This window comes from Panicum hallii, chromosome 3 (genome assembly GCF_002211085.1).
Source record: "Panicum hallii strain FIL2 chromosome 3, PHallii_v3.1, whole genome shotgun sequence".
Taxonomy (NCBI): Eukaryota; Viridiplantae; Streptophyta; class Magnoliopsida; order Poales; family Poaceae; genus Panicum; species Panicum hallii.
The window spans coordinates 22,241,438-22,261,382 of NC_038044.1; the positions used below are offsets into that span (position 1 = coordinate 22,241,438).

Sequence of the window (19,945 nt, forward strand, 5' to 3'; positions counted from 1 at the left end):
CGAGCACACCTACATATTTCTCTTGATCTTCTCGTGCCCCCACCTCTTTCTCCTCGCTGCCGACTAGTTCCCTCGCCAGATTTTGGCCGGGAACAGCCCAGCCTCGCCTAGGGACTACATTGTACTCACGAAGTTGTTTTTAAGATCCTTCCTACTAGATCCAAGGACCTATCTGCGAGAGCCCGAGTACTTTTGTTTTTCAAAAGGCTGTCACTTGTAAAATTAATCTAAAATTATAGAAAAAACAGAAAAATACAAACTAAATTTTTTTGTAACCCTCTTGATGGACCCGACTACTTATGCACAGACGGATGACTAGTTACAAACTACAACTTGATCTAAGATGAAATAGCCTATAAATATATCTCTTGATTTAGGACAGCACCGTGAATGATTTTTGGACTGTAAGCTAGTCTCTGCTTGTTAAGACTTGTGTAAAAATTTCAAATCCAGAATATGTCTCTACGAGTAGTTTTTGTGGGATCTTATTTGATGTGCTATTTTGCTAGAATTATTTTTTCATGCTGTTCTACAAATACTTTAGGGTTGAAACTTTTACATAAGAGCAACTTTGATCCATAAAAGCTATGGATATAGTTTGGAACCTTTCACTTCTGTCTAATTTGCTTATAATTTTAGTTAATAAAAGCTACATTAAATTAAAGTAACTAGTTCTAGTACTTAGAAAAATATAAAATTTTAACCAGAGACTACCTTTGAGTAGATTATCATGTTGAAAAAGTTTGAGACACATAAACCCTGTGAAACTACCTGTACAAACAAATCTTGTTTAATGTAGATGTATCTTAACTTATTTTCTATGCTCTGTATCTTGCAACACTAAAACCTGAAAAATTTACAGTAGACTCACCATTAGTTTAGAAGTACTTAGTAAAATGTTGAGCATCAGTTCTTGCATTTTTTGTTTTGTATAAATAGATCTTGATGCTAGCAGTAGCTGTTTAATATATTTTTCATGATTAATCTGCTGAACGAAAATGGCTAACAATTTTACAATGGGTTTGTACTTAAGTAATGTACTCTGTATAAAAAATCTAAATACCAAATCTCTACGGGTAGTTTTATTTTAATCCATGCTTGCTTTTAAAAATGACCCTTTATATAAGGACAAAACCACTCACTTCACTTGCTTAATGAAGTTAGTTAATTCAGATAAGTACTCGATAAATGACAGCCTAAGGAAGTGTTAGTTAGATGTTTTATAAAGTAACTTGGAGTTTTGTTGGATTACAACTTTATCCTGAAATACTGTTTATTGTTTCTATCATTAAAATCACTCATACATATGCATTCATATAGAATCGACTACTCTCGCCAACAGAACCTATGAGCTGGTGCTAGAGTTCGAGAGTGGGCAGTGCGAAGCTCAAGTTAATCTAACTGAAGTTGCTGAAGACCGGAATCAAAGTTCGAAAGCGCCCCTGACTAGTTTTTCTCAAGAATGCAAGCCCCGGAGCATAACCCCTACTTTTAAACTTATGCGACTTTTATTTATATATGGTATTGTGCATTAAGTTTTTAGGAGTTGATCGTAACCCTAGTTGTAGATCCTAGTACCTATGACATGAACACTAGTTTGTGTGGGTCGCTAAATTGCCATGCTAATAGGACTCCGGTAAAAATCGAGTGATTTACTGTCACTCGCGAGATATATTAGTTGCTTGTTTTACATATGTTAGAATCATAAGATCGACGGACGGGGCTATGTTACGATATTTCTGTTGATGATTGAGATCCGTCTATTTAGCAAAAATGCTAAGGTCGCGGTGTGTGGTAGTGGTGATTAAGTTTTTGAACGTACTAAACACATGCCGAGAATATGGTAACCGGTAAGCTTAAGTACCTTATCGGACCGGCGAGTGGATAATATTCTCACCCTCTTGACGTCGTTCCCATGGGCACATGGTGAGTACAAGAGCAGCCACGGCTCGGCGCCGTACCGTGGTTCGTGGACCTCTATACTCGAGGGGGTGGCCTGGTCCACAACTCGGGAAGAAAGGGGAAAAGTTGCACGTGTGACTTTGTGAGTAACCACGTGACGTGTGATCAAGTTTCCCTTACAAAGTTAAAAAAATTCGATTCGAATCGTCCATTTCTCACGGCCATTGAGACTGCTTTACCCTTTTACCATATAGAGTAAGAAGAGGAACAATGATGATGATTAATCTGGCTGGATGCTTAGTTAATTATTTTCTCCACCATATGTGAATTGGATAGTTGCTTACGTAGAATAGTTAATCAACTGGAACTTGATGCTAAAACATTCTTAGATGCTTTTTGGCAAAAACTACCCTTAGCCAAAAGCCTTGCATGTTTAGGAGTCGGCTAAGTATATACCGCTAGTCGGGTAAGTCTTGCTGAGTATTAGTATACTCACAGCCTTGCTTGTGGCTTGTTTTCATGTGAGACCTTTGAGGATATGGTTGCTAGTTTGATTTGGCCGTGCACTCTTCCTGCTGGTTGGTTGGTGGAATGGGATACGTCTCCAGCCAACAATGATAATTTTAAATGATGTTATGTAAGGACTTCATTATGATATCTTATATCATCGTTAGAACTATCGTTTATTTTCTGCTGCACTATTAAACTCTGAAGTACTCGTTTATGCATGAATTCGAACTTGGTTTGTAATAATAATTCTGGTTGAACTTTTGTTGTAAAATTTATGGATTGTTGTAATTTCTGGGCTCACCTTCATGTGGGTTTTATGTATGCATTATTTTGATTGAAATTCTACTGGTTGCATCGGGATGTTACGCGACAGATTGTTGTTTTGCTCCGATTTAAATGCGTGTTAGCGCTTGGATTGCCTCTATACTGATGGTCAGTGCACTTAAACCGGATTAATTTGGGCGGTTTTGCCACATAAATCACCTACTATATTTTTTTCTTGAGTTATAACAGTCTTTGATTAGCAAATCCAACTTGGTTAACCATATTGAAAAGCATTCGTACCGGTTCTATCCAATTGAAAAAAATGATGAATCTTTATATAGGTCTCATCCCCTAACCTCATATATATGGTACTATGCGCAGCAGCACCGAGAAGGCTAAGGGATAGGGATTAGGGAATTGGCCATTCTATCCTTATTACCAATATACATACTTAGAGGTCAAGTTCATGTCTAGAATTCAGTATTAGTATCGGACCTTTTTTTGTGATTGGCATCCCCTATCTTCCTTGGTGGCTTGATCCATTGTGCTGTGAAGAAGGATGAACAATTTTGGAGTGCTCTTCTTTCTTTCGGTGCCTTGATGCATCGTTCTGTCCACATCAGTGATCACCACATCAAAAAAAAAATGAATACACAATTAAAAAAATGTGGCGCTTATAGGGTCCAGCAAGTGTGGAGAAGATTATGGCTTAGGATTGTAATTACGCTAGGACTATATGTTTGCTTATGCTACAAAACCGCGACCCATCACCCGAAATATGCGCGCATGGCCCAATAGTTAGTTAGCCCAATAAATATCTGACAGCCTGCTGCATTGATTTGTCGCACGCTAGTGGACTGGCTAGGACTGTGGCGCCGTGTGCTAGGCCGGCGCTGTCATCATGCTAGGAACTACACCTAGTTGCATGTAGCCGCATGCAAAGCTGTTTAAGCAGTCACCTACATACACAGGCTTGCAAAGCGGCCGCACCTTCCTCTCTTTTTGTTTCTTTGATTTTTTTCTTTTATATTGATTTCCTTCCTATCTACATTTTACCGTTTATTTCTAATGCTCTGGTAGATATTTGTTTTTCATTTTATTTTCTATATTGTTTATTTTTTATTTCTTCTAGTATTTTCCTCCATTATTCTCTATTTTCTTTTTTCTATTGATTAAGTCTATAAATGCTATAAATATAGTATTAATGTTTCTTTGCTTATGTTTTCTTATGGTTTTCCCGTTGTTCCCTATCTAATATTTTTCATTTCATTCTTTTGTTTCTTATTTCACTATTTTTCAACATATTCTATTATTTTATTTTTATTTGATTTTCATACTTCTCTCATACTTTTCTTATATTTTATTCAGTTTTCATACTTCACTATATTTTATATATAGTAATATTTTATTCTGTATTCATAATATAATTGTTGTAGGTGTATAATTTATTTGTTCGTTTTGTAGATTAAATTGTTCGGCTATGTTGATTTATTTGTCCGTGATATTTATTTATTTTTATTTAGTCTGCACAATCAATGTTCGTGATGTTTAATATTTTGTTCATTGTATATTATTATTTGTTCGTTATGTTTAATTTTTTATTTATAAAAATAAGTATTTGTTCGTGTTGTTAAAATATTTATTTCTAGTAGCCGAAACTAATTATTTAGTATTAAATAATATTTTAGAAAATATCGTGCAAACATAGGCAAGTGTGGTCCGATTTTGAAGATTTATCAGAAGAAAGATAATGCTGCAATATAAAATTAATCGGTATGCTCAGTTTAATAGTTATAACTTTTTTAGGTTTGGATTTGCATGATGTGGGTTACTTTTATTTTTGGATGCGAAACCATCACCTGAAGTGATGTATAACCAACTCTTTGCATTGTGTTTCCCTTTGAATAGTTTCTTTTAGCTTTTTTCTTTTCTGAGAGCTTGAAAATTATTAGCAGCTCTGGCTGGAAGCCGGAATTGAAAACGGACCACCATGTTTTGGACCGAATGTTAGGATCCTTTTTGTCAGGGCTCCACGAGCGGCTCCAAAACCGATTCCAGTCGGAGCCCTGCCAAACGGGATGCTTCACCATCGGCTCCAGCTCCAGTGCCCCGGAAAAGACGCTCTCTGGAGCACTTTGGAGGAGGCGGAGTCAGAAAACGTGGCTATATCCGGCTCTGCCTCACCCTTTGCCAACTCTGCCTCGGGCGGAGGCGGCCGGGGCCGAGCGCGAGGGAGACCGTGGGAGCGGCGTGGGCAGCTAAGGGAGATGGGAGAAGGAGAGAACGTGAGAAAAATAAAATAAAAATTAAAAATATAAGGGTATTTTAGATATTTTATCTTTTTTAAATAATATGAAGAAACCGTTTGCTAAATATTTTTTTAAACGGCTTCCGCTCCGTATGAGAAACCGCTGCACTAGTCCACCTCCCGGCCAAAATTTAGCTAGCCCTTCCTGTTCAGACAAGTGGGCTCGTGGCTGAAGGAAGAGGGAGAGACTGCTCCACTCCACTCCACTCACGGCGCCGCCCTTTAACTTCCACCGCCGCCAAGTGAGACCTAGCTCTACTGGGCTTCTCGCCTTCTCCTTCCCCAACACGTTAGGTGACCGGCGGCTTCAAGAGGGCACCCGGCCCCACGGCGGCGACGTGTGGGTGTTGCTCCATTGCTAAAGCTCCGGGAGTTTTACTGCTATATTTTGCTTGTGTGGATGCGCAACGTACTGGTAGCTAATTCCAGCCGTCCCCTTCGCAGGTCTTTCCTCGAATCGGAGCGGGCACCCGCATTCACCGACGGGATGGACGGGTGCCGCGCCTCGCCGGCGCCGGCATCCTTGCCGGACAACGACGACCTCCTCCTGGAGATCCTACTCCGCCTCCCGCCGCTCCCGTCGTCCCTCCCCCGCGCCTCCCTCGTCTGCAAGCGCTGGCGCCGCCTCCTCTCCGACCCCCAGTTCCTCCGCCGCTTCCGGGCCCACCACCGGAAACCCCCAATGCTTGGCTTCTTCTTCGTGGACTTCGACAACGACGATGGGCCCATACCCGTCTTCACCCCCACGCTGGCCACCCCCGACCGCATCCCACCCGCGCGCTTCTCGTTCCCGAATCACTCCAGAGAGGGTTTGTTCTTCCTCGAATGTCGCCACGGCCTTGCCCTCCTCTTCAACTGGAGGAAGCTTGAGTCTGTCGTGTGGGACCCTATCACCGGCTTCCGGCTCAGCATAGCTATACCGACGGAGATGAAGAGGAATGATCGGCACCACCACTTCAAGTGCGACTTGTACAATGGTGCGGTGATGAGGAATTGCTGCTCAGGCGCCTTTAAAGTGGTCACGGTTTTCAGCAATCGACTGTACAAACTTGCATGGGCGTGCCTCTACGATTCAGAATCTGGAAAATGGGGCAATATCATCTCAACTGCGGTCCCATCCTCTACTTATTTGGCTCAGCCTAGCGTCCTGGTTGGAAATGCAGTTTGCTGGTTGCTTCATTTCAGAGGTGCTGGCGTCCTTCGGTTTGATACAGATAAGCAGAGTCTGGATGTAATCCAGATGCCAGAGGACATTCATGATACAGATGATTCATGCGTTGATCTCTTGCGGACAGCAGATGGAGGCCTTGGAATTGCAATCTTGTCAAAACAGAGAATCCAGTTGTGGGGTCAGACTGCCGTCTCGGATCGCGTTGTCGGATGGGTGTTGCAGAAAACTATTGAACTGGACAAGCTCATTTCACTAACACCATTGATGGAGACACAACACCCAACGACAATAGTGGGGTTTGATGAGGATAACAATGTGTTTTTTCTCTCAACGGCTATTGATACCTTCATGATCCAACTTGAGTCAATGAAGTTCACTACCCTTCCCAAAGATGACAGCATCCGGCTGTATTATCCCTACACAAGTTTCTATACTACTGGTAATAGTTGCTCTCCTTTCTTCATAGTGTAGTAGTAACCAAATTCGACTGTTTTGGGTATGTGATAGCTGAAATATTGTTCATTTCTTAATTATTAAGGTTGACAAGAAATAGCTATTTAATTATGCATTGTAAACTTTTTTCCTTTATCTTGTTGTGAGCTAATAGCAGTGTAGTCTTTTTCTAATTTTATGTGCAATTGTGTAAAGCTAGCAGAGAAAAAATTTGTTGTCATTGCCTGGCTCCCGATGCTTGTGTAAAATATTCCATGGTGCTTTCTTATACTGTTTCTTCAGCATGAGCTTCCTAATTGCTACCATTAAGAAATTGGCAATGCTCAAACTTAAAACAAAGCTGAACGATCTGTTTGTGAATTGAGCAGTTCAGTTAGCACATTTAGTAGTCTGAAGCGGGCTGTTAACATGTTTCATTAATAGGTAGCTAGGTAGATGATTATTTTCTTATTAATTTTACGGTGGCAGTAGATTTTGTTTCTATAGCAAACCTTTTGATAAAAGCTAGAATTTTTCTCAATTTACAAAACTACATTATAGTTGGTTGATATACATATGTTTTGTTGTATCTTACGGGTGCCTCAGCTTCATGGTTTCATTGTACCTTTTATCTTGTAGGCTGGGGCATTGGTGGTGGGGATGATAGATCTGAAATGTTGAACAATGCACGAGCTGATTTCCCTGTTTGATATGGTAAAGTGCTGTATTGATTTACGAAGTGTACCTTAATTATCTTATGCTATGCCTTTTGCTTTTCTGTTTTCTAGTTGTAAATTTGTAATATATATGCTCCAAAAGTGCTGCATTGGGATGTAAGATGATGAACCAGAGCACAACAAAATTGTTAATCGATTCATGCCCCTCAGTAAATTGGACCTCAATTAAAATCAGAACTAACTTTGTTCCTTATCATCTGTCATATACACATATGTAAACCATTAGCTGTTTTTCCTAAGTAACTGATGTTAAGCAGAGACTTTTTTAGATTAGAGATGCCCAACCACAACATTTTGCATGCTTGCAGTTTAGTTATTTCCACAGTTACTCGTATTGTTGATCATGTAAATATTTCATGTTTCATGAGTGCCTTCCTTTTTCTTGCCAATAGATATGTTTTGGTTGGCACAGAACAAGAAGAGCATTATTTTTCAATTAATGTTTTTCCTTATCTTGGTGCTTGCAATTTATTGTACCATCAAGGACAGTGGTTTCTAGTGCCAAGCAGTTGCTAGCATGTCTCAGGTAGCTGATCATTACTTCCATTTCTGTTGAACATCATTACCAGTAACCTGTGTGATAACATCAAGCGATTAGCTTCAAGGATCCTAATCTCGCATCCATGATACCACTGTCTTGCGAAGTTGATTACTTCTGACATTTCAACTCATTACTAATCAATTCTCCCAACTGCTGAGAGTTTGTCCGTTAAGTAGAAACTGTAACATCAGTACTCCCTATGTGCCTCATGTGCTGAGAGTACACTCTACACTGCATGCCCAGGATGATTATAACGGCTCAATGTTCAGTTCTGATGAAGCTTAAGTCATTGTCATGTCTAAGACATAATGTATCAACAATATAGGTTGGGTGAATTAGTATCAGTTTCAAAACTACAAAAATTATCTCCCAGTTCTTATCGTTTCCTTTTCCATAGTTGCTGAGAAAAATAGTTTGGTAGTGTTGCAAAGGTGCACAAATTGGAAAGGAACATACCATCACCTATCAAGCTGACAAGTAGACTTTGAGGCCGCAATCAATGAAACTACACTGATGATATATTTCATACTGTTTGAAGTTGTTGAAAATTGAGTGGTATTATCTTGGTGGTGAAATTCGGTTTGATTAATGAGGTTATTTGCTTCACAGGTACCAGGAGCTGTCTAACAGTAACAGGTGTGCCAAGATGAAGAAGAAATTATATAGTTGGCTGATATTATCTGGAGTTATGTTCAGTGACGCGTAGTCTAATGAAACTGTGGCTTGTGCTTTGGTTAGCGCTTCGGTGTGGAATGGAATGTTCACCCTTTCCTGATGATTTAGCGCAGACGAAGGATGTTTGTCTATCTGAACTTGATCACACTTCAATGGTTTGGTTGTTTGTACCTGACGGCTGACGATGTGGTGTGTTCAGAAGCAACGGCACTTGATGAATTGCAAATTGAAACTCAGTTCTTAGGGTGTGTTTGGTTGGGCTTTCCAACTTGCTTTTGCAACCAAAAGGCTCAAAAGTCCTAGGTGCTTTTATCCAAAAGCAGACAGTACAAATGCAAAAGCACCTCTCCCTTTGCTTTTAGTGACTTTTGGAGGAAAAAATTACCCACCTGCCATTGATTATGAAAAAACGGTTCGTTTTTCTATTCCGTCCGACCCCTCGACTCCCACTCGTCCGGCCCCTCCTGTCCGCTCGTTGCCTCCCACTCGTGGCTAGGTTGGGCGGCCGCTGACGCGCCAGTTCGCTGGCCGCCGCTCCAGCCCGGCCGCTGGCCCTACGACGCCATCCCAGTTCGCCCGCCGGCCGCCTCCAGGTCGGATGGCCTCTGGTTGGAGCCCCAGCGCCGCATCCAGGCCGGCCGCCGCCCCTGTCCGCCTCCAGCCTGACCGCCGCCCCTGCGTCACCTCTACCCCAGCCGCCCCTGCGCCGCCTCCGTTCAGCCCGCCGGCCTCCGCCCGCCGTCCGCCTCAGATTCATTCCGCCGGCAGTGCACTGCACGTAGTCTTTCCTCCTCTATATTTTTACCCTTGTATCCAAAATTGTTGCTCTATCCATTGGAGAATAGTAGAGAAAGTTTGATTCAAGAATGTATGATTGTTTGGTGAATTGGAGGATGTGTGAGTAGTACTTGTTGCATGCAAATTGATTGGAAATTTTTTTATTTGGCTCAAGAATGGGTGACAAGGCAGATTGGGGTGACGTTGTTTTAGGCCTTTGTACGATACATGCAAAGAAGAGATAGAAGGTAGAAATAGGCTGTTGGAAAATTTTCACTACTACCGGTTGGAAGAATCTTGTATTCAAGTTTGTATTCATTTTACGTTAGTTGTACTTGTATTATTTATTTTGCCTCACTTGCTTACTTTTATAGGAAAATATTATCTCATGGATTCAAGTTATCCAAACTGAATAGGGTATCTTGCACCTTACAAAGGAAGCACATATCATATACCCGAATTTCGGCATCGTACGGACCCTCCTCAAGGAAAGCATAAGGTGTTCAATTTCTTGCATTCGTCCCTTCGAAATATGATTGAAAGGTCTTTTGGAGTCTTGAAGCAGAAGTGATGTATTTTGAAGAGCATGCCAAGTTTCTCACCTCATACTTAGAAGCATATAATCATGGTTTGTTTTGCTTTGCATAATTTTATCCATGATAGCAATTTGCGTGATAAGGAGTTTGAGAGATGTGATGTTGATGAGCAGTACTTGGTACCATCTACAAGTGGCACGACAAAAACATAAGGAGATGGGAGTGAAGATGTAGAGAATGAGGATACCATGAATACTACTCGTAACAAGATCGCTAATGATTTGGTTAGTGCGAGAGGAGGATAGTTATGTTGAGATATATCATAATTGGATGAGCTTTTTAGTTTGTGTAATTGCTATAGTTCTATTTATGTGGACCATATGCATGAAAAATTTAGAAAATTTAGTATTTACCTTTTCAAAAAATACATTTACAATAGTGAACATATTAGGTTTGTACGAGTATTTTGTATATAAACAGTCCTACAAACCTTCGGAGGTTACATGTATTTTACCCAGAACATATAATTTTTCACAGTTCACAGCTGCTCTAACCAAACGGTCTTCTGCTTTTCTTACAGCAGTTTTTTCACAGGTCACAGCTCACAACAATTTTTTCAAAAACCACAGTCCAACCAAACACACCCTTGCAATGTGCCGCTACTTGCAATTTCTAAGTACTAGAAATATATGGACATGCTACGATACTACCTGGTTTTGCATCTTTGCTATTTGATTTTCATAGCTGATCCTGCTAGTGACGTCTTTGTATGCAGCTTTGCTCCCAATTAAACTTCTGCGCAAAAAGAAAAGATGAAATCTTTTAGCTCAGCCAAAACAAATCATACAACAAGCGAGCTCTTGATGGAAAGCGTGCGCCCAGCCATGTTCTGGGTCATGTGTTTATAAAGGTTCAAATTTGACATGGATCCTACCAGTCCACTTCATTTTCTGACATGTGGGACCAAATGGCTGAGAAAACCCCACGCCCACGGCCCCATCGCTTCCTCCACGCACCTCACCGCCTCCCACCTCAGCGCCGCCGCTCACCGTGTGTGAGACCTAGCTCGAACCCTCAACGTCACCCGCTGCTCTCCGGCGAAGGCGGAGGGCCAGATGCTCCTCCTCGGCCCCCCGCCCCTCTCCACTCACCGGTGAGAGAAGAGAGCGTCCCTCCCCCATCACGACGACGTGCAACGTCACCGGCGGTGGATTCTGAAGGGCGCCCGCCCCGCAGCGCCAACAAAAATCTCAGTGCGGGCGCCGGCCAGCCGGAGATTGGTGGGTGCTGCTGCCCAAGCTACGAGATTTTACAGGTCGGTTACCTACTGAGTTCCCTCCTATTTTTTTTGTGATTTTGCCGTTGGCTGACCAGCGTACAGTCTAACACGGGCCGTTCCCTCCTAATTCGAGATGAGCGAGGCTCCCCGCTCTTCGCCGGCGCCGGCGAACCTTCCGGACGACAACAACATCTTCTGGGAGATCCTGCTCCGCCTGCCGCCGCTCCCGTCCTCGCTTCCCCGCGCCTCCCTCGTCTGCAAGCGCTGGCGCCGCCTCCTCTCGGACACCCGATTCCTCCGCCGCTTCCGCGCCCACCACAAGACGCCTCCTCAGCTCGGCTTCTTCACCCAAAGCTTCACCGAACCCTTGTTTGTCCCGACGCTGAGCGCGCCCGACCGCATCCCTTCTGCTCGCTTTTCCCTGCCGCAGCCCACCAGCATAGGCTGGATATTAATCGGCTGCCGCCATGGCTTTGCCGCCTTCCTTGACATGACCCGTTGGGAGGCTGTTGTGTGGGAACCTGTCACGGGCAGCCATTTCCGCATAGCTTTCCGGCCGGAGGTGAAGTCTGATGATGACCACTACATATTCAATGGTGCAGTGCTGAATTCTGCTGGCATCAATGGCAACGACCCACTTTAAATTGATCTTACTGTTCAACATTGGTGAAGAAAATCTTGCATGTGCACGCCTCTATGAATCAGAGCCTGGAAAATGGGGTGATATAAGCTCAGTAACCATGCAGCCATCTATGTCCTTGCGGTTCAGTCCTGGTGTCCTGGTCAGGAATACAGTTTGCTGGCATCTTCGTTTTGGCGACATCCTTGAGTTTTGTTTGGATACAAAAACTCTAGCCTTAATTCAGAAGCCAGAGGGCACCTACTTTACGGAGCAGTCATCCGTTCGGGTGGTGCGGACTGAAGATAGAGAACTTGGCCTTGCAGTCGTGTCCAAACTGAGCATCCAATTATGGGGGAGGAAAGCCAATTCAAATGGTGTTGTTGGATGGGTGCTGCAGATAACTGTTCAACTGGAAAAGCTCCTTCGCCTAAAGCCGTTAAGGAAGGTATGGCTAACAAGGATTATAGGGTTTGACGAGGACAGCATTGAGATTTTACTTTTTGCAGCTCATCGCATGTTCATGGTTCAACTGGAGTCAATGCAGTTCAAGGAACTTGCTGTAATAAGTTGTACCACTGAGTATTATCCCTACAGAAGTTTTTATGCTGCAGGTAATAGCTTCTCCTTATATATATATATTATATATATATATAAAGCAGCCAAACCCAACTATTTTTATTATGTGTAGGCTGAAATGTTGCTCATGCACTTAACCGCCGACTGTTAATTTAAGCATGCATCATATTTTTTTTCTTTTTCCGGTTGCTGAACTCATGGACACACAACTCTTTTTATTCCTTTAAACAGAGTGAAAGCTAGTAGAGACGTATTCTTGTTGCCTGGCCATCGGTGTATGCATAGTATACTATATGGTGCTTTCTTTTCGACAACACTCAGACTTAAAAGTGAAGTTGAACCATCTGACATTTGAATATGTAGCTCCATTTTCACACTTGGAACCTTAAAGGTTTCTGTAGTATTATTTCATTAAATATCCCTGCTACAAGAATAAGATAACATGCATCTATCTTGACCTTCCTATTAAATGATTGACCTGTATGACTATTGCATCTATAGTAGTACTACCAATAAACTTCTGTGGAAGACAGGAAGAGTCCTGCTGCAGTTCATGTCTTCACTATTATACTAGCTAAGACATAGAACTAGATAATGCTTTGTTTCCTTTTAGAAGGTCAAATATTATATACGTCTAGGCAGGCATGCTCCTTCGTGTCATTGAAGGTTTTTTTTTTTCACCCTGAGCATATTTTTTTATTAGACTTGCTGGTCATTCTTGAAACAGCTTCCTTCCAGAGTAATTCTAAATAATCTTATTTTGTTTGATCGATTGAGTTATCCAAACTCCAAACATCCCAATGATATAAGTACTTATTATTGTTCTGAGTAATTTTTTTGCCTGCTGTGGCAATAGATTTGGCTGGTTTTACCAATTTATGACCATGCAAGTTATTTGACTTTACATGAACGTTAATAGCAGGTATAACTGAATGGTTTTCGCACATTTGTTCTATCCTATCCATTTGACCTTCCTTAGTTCTCATCGGTTTATTTGACTCGTTTTGCTTGCGGATTCGGGCATTCGGCAGTCGGTGGTGGAGATGATGGAGGTGAAATATTGAATAACACATGAGATGGTCAGCCTATTAGATCCTGCTGCGTTGGTTGAAAAGGTGATGCACGTTTTTATCTTTTGCTATGTATATACACTCTGCTTGCTAGCATCTTATTAGTTCTACTGTACGTGCTGCAAATGTGTACCAATTTCATCACACTTGATTGGTTAGTATTTTCTAAATGGCATGCTGATGCAATTAGTGTACAACCATATGGGATATTGCAAGACCGGAATCTAATTAACTCCTTCATGATTTTCCAGTGTAAATGATCCGATGCTCCTTTTTTTTTTATGTAACTGGTGTTGAGTACACTCGTTGTTTTACCCGTTTCCACTACTGCTCGGGTTTGCAGTTATGTAAATGTTTCATATTGATGCATGGTTTTCCTTTTCCAACTTTCACGCCACTAGGTATGTAGCGATGTGCACATAGCCAGAACAACTGTTTCGTATGTGCTGTAGTCCTACTCAGTTCTGTGGACGATGTATTTTTTTATGCCACGCCTCGGTAGCATGTTTTAAGCATAACTTTCTCATTATCAGTTTAATTAACTTGTATATATGCATCTAATCGTTGCATGAATTTCCATTGCTTATCTTTGATGGGAAAAAGTCTACGTCGTCCTCAACAATGAAGAGTAAAATACTTTACTCCTAACTATAAAACCGGATATTCTACTCCTTCAGCCATCCAAAACCGGTCAAATAATCGCTCTAGCGAAAACCACCGTGGATGCGAACATGGACGACGACGTGGCGATGGCCCATACGTCAGCCATCCCTCTCTTCTCTCCCCTCCTCTTCTTCGTGTCCATGCTGTTACAGGGCTCGGCCATGGCGCCGGCGGCGAACGCGGAGCGGTAGCGCGCGCACGGGCTCCAAGGGACGCTCCGTGCACGACGGTCTTGGACGAGGCGTTGGAGAGGTCGATGGGGCGGAGGAGGTGCTGGTAACCCAAGGAATCGGCCCAGGACAGCTCAGAGGCGGCGGATTTAGGGCAGCAGCGCGATCGGCCGGAAGCAGAGGAGACGCAGGCGCGAGGCGTTCGCGCGCTGCGCCTCCAGGAACGCCGCCTCCTCCGCGCAGTCTGACCAGGTGGCGATGCCGACGAGCCTTGCGCTCAAGCCGGCGAAGGGGACGGACGACGACGAGCTACCACGACGGCGGACATAGCAAAGGGCAGCGAAGCTCGATCCAGCGGCAGCAGAGCTCGATACGGAGGCGGCAGAGCTCGATTTGGAGGCAGCGGTGCACGATCTGGGCCCACGCGTCAGCCACCACCCCATCTTCCCCGCACCTCCTCGCGTGCCCGTTGGGGCAGCACCGTAGCAGGGGCGGCGGCGCCACGGCGTCACACCGGCCCCAAACCCTTGTTCCCAAATTTCCTTCCCTTCCTCCATTGCCGCCGCCACGAGCTCCTTCCCCGACGCCGCCCACCGTTAATTCGTCCTCTCCGGTGAGCCATTCGTCGATTCCTCAAACCCACAGCTCCTCCTCCATCCCCTCTACCCATTTGAGCGCTCACCTGGCCCTTTGCCTCGCCGTGCAGAGCTCCCGATGTTGAAGCTCCACCCGCCGCCTCCGTCTTCCGTCGGGCCGCCTCCTCGCTGCCGTTCTCCGCCCTGCGCCCGGCCGGTGAGGCTCGCCGCACCCCCGCACGACCATGCGCGCGCCGCCCCTGCCCCCGCTCGCCTCCCTGGCCGCCTCAGCACTCGCCGCCGCTGCAGGTCCGGCGCCGGCCTCGGCACGCGCTTGCCGCGGGTCAAGTCCTGCGGGCAGCCTTGAGTCCTTGACCCGGCCTGGACCCGGCTTGTAACAGCATGGACACAAAGAAGCGGAGGGGAGAGAAGAGGGGGTGGCTGACATGTGGGGCCATCGCCACGTCATCGTCCACGTCAGCATCCATGATGGCAAAGCCACCGTTGAAAACCGCTTGAGCGGTTATTTGACCGGTTTTGGCTAGTCGAGGGGGCAGAATATCCAGGGGTGAATAATATTCCACCCTTTATAGTTGAGGGGGTGATATTGACTTTTTCATTTTGGATGAGTCGAAAATTTATTTGATTGATAAGATTATTTTGCTTCACAGTTACACGGAGTTACCAACGAGCTCTGCCAAGTTAAAGCACCATCTACACCTATCTACTGAGAGGTGGTCATGTAACAATAATTGAAGTTGCTAACATTAATCGGGGTTATTTTGAATGATGTATAAATATACTCGAGCAATGGTGGAATGTCGACTCTTGATTTGACGCAGCTTCAGCCAACAACTGTTCCTGATCAGATTGTACCTTTGGGGGTTGTGACTTGCGAGGTGATCACCCTGGGAATGTAACATTTTTAGTTCTGCACTTTCGCTAATATTAACGAACACTATCAGCTCCTCATTTGCCCACGAGCATTTGAGGCCTGCCGTGACCAATGACCATAGGCCCTGTTGGCGCACACCCATCGGTGAGAGCTTGTAGCTCCTGCTGCGTAGCCTGGGTTTCATCCACTCCACGCAACGACGAAACCGGCGGTGTTGGGAGAAATGGCCGGCCGCCACGCTGCTGTGCAAGCTCCAAGCTTACAGCAGCTCCGAGCTTTTGTCAGGTACTCGCAGATTACCGACGCTGGGCACTCCCGACCGTGTCCCCAGCTCGCGCTTCACCCCCGCGCAGGGCCCCGGCGAGAGCTGGAGGGCCCTCGGCTGCCGCCACGGCCTTGCCCTCTTCTTGGACATGGACTGACATGACCGTGTCCTTGTTGGGAATGTCCTTTACTGGTTGCTTCATTGGTCTGGCGGTGGCATCCTTGAGTTTGACACGGTTAGCCAGAGTCTGGCCGTAACCCGGGTGCCTATGTTGCCGACGTTCTTGACTTCCAGGTCTTGCACACAGATGATAGGCGGCTTGGCCTCGCTATTTTGTCGAAACAGAACATCCATTTACGGGGGAGGAACACCTTTGCAGTTGGTGATGTTGAATGGGAGCAGCAGAAATCTGTTGAACTGGACAAGCTCCTTTCACCAAAACCATCATTGAACAAGCTGGGGCAATGGCTGGCAGGCATACTAGGGTACGATGAGGATATCAATGTGATTTTAGTAGCAACAACTATCGGTGCCTTCATGATGCAACTGGAAACAGTGCAGTTCAGAAAAAAATTTCAGCGACCACTTGGTCACCACCTTCTATCCCTACACAAGTCTCTACACTGCCACTCTGCCAGTAATGCTCATCTTTACATATTAACAAAATCTAACTTTTTTGTGCATATGCTTTCTGAAATAATATTGTCCATGTCCTGCTGCAACTTATGCGTTCATTTTTACTGTATTAGACCTAAATAATGCTTCGATTTATCTTTTACAAAGCGCATGTTTATCTACCTTCTAAGCAGCATGCTTATCTATTTCATTGAATTTTATTAATTTGCATCTGTTGACGTCATGTGGTGGACCTTGGAAAAACACAAAGTTCCAACTAAGTATATTACCCTCATCAAGGATATGTACAAGGATGCGATGACTTGTGTTCGAACATGTGATGGCGATACCAGTGACTTTCCAATTAAAATAGGACTACATCAGGGGTCAGCATTGAGCCCTTATCTATTTGCTTTGGTGATGGATGAGGTCACAAGGGACATACAGGGTGATATCCCTTGGTGTATGCTCTTTGCCGATGATGTGGTGCTAGTTGATGAGAATAGGGTAGGGGTTAATATGAAGTTAGAGCTGTGGAGACACACGTTAGAGTCGAGGGGTTTCAGACTGAGTAGGACCAAGACCGAGTATATGATGTGCGACTTTAGCCCGACTAGGCATGAGGATGGGGACGTTAGCCTCGAAGGTCAAGTGGTGGCCAAGAAGGATACTTTTCGGTATTTAGGATCAATGCTTCAGAAAGATGGAGACATTGATGAAGATGTTAGACATAGAATTTCAGCCGGGTGGTTGAAGTGGCGGCAGGCTTCGGGCGTCCTCTGTGACAAGAAGGTGCCACAGAGGCTAAAAGGTAAGTTCTATAGGACGGCGATTCGCCCAGCGATGCTATACGGTGCTGAATGTTGGCCTACAAAAAGGCGACATGTCCAGCAACTGAGTGTAGCAGAGATGCGTATGCTGCGTTGGTTCTGCGGGCATACAAGAAGGGATAGAATCCGGAACGAAGAGATTCGAGATAGGGTCGGGGTGGCACCTATCGATGAGAAGTTGATTCAACATCGGTTGAGATGGTTTGGACATGTACAACGGAGGCCTCCCGAGGCGCCGGTGCGTAATGGAGTTCTAAAGCGGGGCGATAATGTAAAGAGAGGTAGAGGTAGACCTAGACTAACTTGGGACGAGACGGTTAAGAGAGACCTTAAGGAGTGGAATATCGCTAAGGAATTAGCTATGGATAGGAGCGCTTGGAGATTAGCAATTAATGTACCTGAACCGTGACCTTTGTTACTTTTTGTTTAACCCCTAACCCTTCCTTTGGCTTGTGTACTTTTTGTGTTTCTTATTCTTGTTTTCTGTGGGTTTCATCTCTAACCTACCCCAACTTGCTTGGGACAAAAGGCTAAGTTGTTGTTGTTGCTGTTGTTGCATCTGTTGACTATGCTTATTGGTAATAACTAGGAACAAGTTCCCTCTTGAGTAGTTCTAACTTCTAGATACCTTTTCGTTCTCTGATCAACCAAGTAGTCTAAACATGCCCTGCAGTCTTAGGTTAATGCTTATAATACTTCTGAGTAAATCTCCTTGTCCTTGTCTGTAGTTTGTATTTTATTTTTTTAACTATCTCTGACCTTTTTTTTGCGGGTAACAATTTCTGACCTTGTAATAAAGGCTAGCTATTTTCTTGGTTTACATGAATATGTAACGGATCGTTGATCTGAATCTGATCAGCAGACATGCTTTCTATCCTTTCCATTTGGCTTTTTTTTTTAATTTCAATGGTTCATTGGACTTATTTCACTTTATGGATTGGGCAGTTGGTGGTGGAGTTGAACGGAAAATAAGATCAGTATTCTGGTATAAAATGCTCAGTTGGCTGATCAGGTGATTCAAACTCATGCAACAGGCGCCAAGAGCTTGGTATATATTTTCAGTTGAGTCAGAAGCTTTTGAAATTAGGATTCAAGTCATCAAAGGCTGATACTTCACTGTTCTTCTACAACAAAGGCAATGTAAATATTAACTTACTTATCTATGTGGATAGCATTATTGTTGTTTGTTCTGTCAGTGAAGCTGTTCTCTTATTACTTGCTGACTTGAAATCTGAGTTTGCTCTCAAGGACTTAGGAGACTTGTATTATTTCCTTGGTATAGAAGTAAAAAAGAAGGGAGATGGAATTGTGCTATCACAAATTAAGTATGCAATGGATGTTCACGAAAGAGTTGCATGGCCAATTGTAAAACGGTAAATACACCACTGTCAATCTCAGAAAAATTCTCAGTTGAGCAAGAAGAGCCACTTGGACCTGAGGATTCAACAAGATATCGAAGTATTGTTGAGGCGCTACAATCCCTTACCTTACCTTAACTGCTTTAACATGACCTGATCTCTCGTTTCCTGTCATTATGTCAATAAGGTTTATCAGTTTTTACATTCTCCAAGAATTGAGCATTGGGCAGCTGTGAAACGTACGTTATACGCTTGGAATGGGAATAAAATTCAGCAAGTCATCATCCGTGTGTGCTAGTGCCTTCTTAGATGCTGATTGGGCAGGATCAATAGATGATAGAAGGTCAACAAGTGATTTTGCCGTCTACTTGGGATCCAACCTAGTGTCTTTGAGTGCTCGTAAGCAAGTTACTAGATCAAGCATGGAAACTATGTCCAATGCTACAGCAGAAGTGATTTGGATACAGGCATTACTTCGAGAGTTACAAGTGAAAAGTCCGTCTCAACTCTCAAGCACAGTTATGGTGTGACAACATTGGTGCCACATACTTGTCACAAAATCTGGCACTCCATGCACGAACAAAACATGTTGAGATTGACTATCATTTTGTTCGATAACGAGTTGCCCAAAAGCTTATGAAGAAACAACTGATCTACAAACGACCAACTAGTTGATGGGTTTACAAAAGCTCTACCTGTTCACAAGCTTGAAGAATTTTGGCACAATCTCAACTTAAGTAAGTTGTGGTTGAGGAGGGGTGTTAGAGATAAATGTTGTGCATGAGTTTGGTTCATATCTTGCGGGAATCCTAGATTGGTTTAGATGCTAGGTTTATCTGTAACAAACTCTCTTATGTGCCAAACCAATCTAGGATTGAATCCGTGTTTTGTACGCCACACCAGGAGCTGTTCTTGGCTCATATTAATACATGTACGCGGCTTCCTACGGGAGGTGAGAACGCTTTCCTAATATCTTGGTTGCTTTCAATAATCCCAACCAAACTCTACCTGGCTTATTCCCCACCTGAGCAGCCATGGGGGTGGCTCACTGGCTCCTCCTCTCCTCCCCAATGCAATCTTGCAGGTGCCGGCGGATCCACCGCGTAGAAAGGCAGAGCTTGCATCATGACGATGCGAGAACCGTATCAAGAGCAGGCTGGGCGTATGTGTCAAG

At 43.9% G+C, this 19,945-nt stretch overlaps 3 protein-coding genes across 5 annotated transcripts; all 3 read left to right on the forward strand.

Moving 5' to 3' along the window:
- The first annotated feature begins 5,261 nt into the window (after positions 1–5,261).
- On the forward strand, positions 5,262–8,738 carry LOC112887064. Of its 2 annotated transcripts, XM_025953145.1 has the most exons (4): positions 5,262–5,324; positions 5,429–6,594; positions 7,227–7,301; positions 8,475–8,738. In XM_025953145.1, exons 2-3 carry the CDS (start codon positions 5,472–5,474, stop codon positions 7,295–7,297), a joined length of 1,194 nt encoding a protein of 397 aa, XP_025808930.1. In that variant the 5' UTR covers positions 5,262–5,324; positions 5,429–5,471; the 3' UTR covers positions 7,298–7,301; positions 8,475–8,738. The 2 variants fall into 2 exon arrangements, with proteins under 2 accessions (XP_025808930.1, XP_025808929.1); XM_025953144.1 differs by having other exon boundaries at positions 5,290–6,594.
- A 2,527-nt stretch (positions 8,739–11,265) lies between these two features.
- LOC112885349 lies at positions 11,266–11,775 on the forward strand. The gene has a single exon (XM_025950983.1). It carries the CDS (start codon positions 11,266–11,268, stop codon positions 11,773–11,775), a length of 510 nt encoding a protein of 169 aa, XP_025806768.1.
- On the forward strand, positions 11,776–15,629 carry LOC112887278. Of its 2 annotated transcripts, XR_003227543.1 has the most exons (3): positions 11,776–12,365; positions 13,362–13,445; positions 15,480–15,629. XR_003227543.1 is itself a non-coding variant. In XM_025953415.1 (2 exons), the coding sequence occupies exons 1-2, from the start codon at positions 11,873–11,875 to the stop codon at positions 13,403–13,405; spliced, it is 537 nt and encodes a 178-aa protein (XP_025809200.1). In that variant the 5' UTR covers positions 11,776–11,872; the 3' UTR covers positions 13,406–13,779. The 2 variants fall into 2 exon arrangements, 1 of the variants encoding a protein (XP_025809200.1); XM_025953415.1 differs by lacking the exon at positions 15,480–15,629 and having other exon boundaries at positions 13,362–13,779.
- The last annotated feature ends 4,316 nt before the right edge of the window (positions 15,630–19,945 follow it).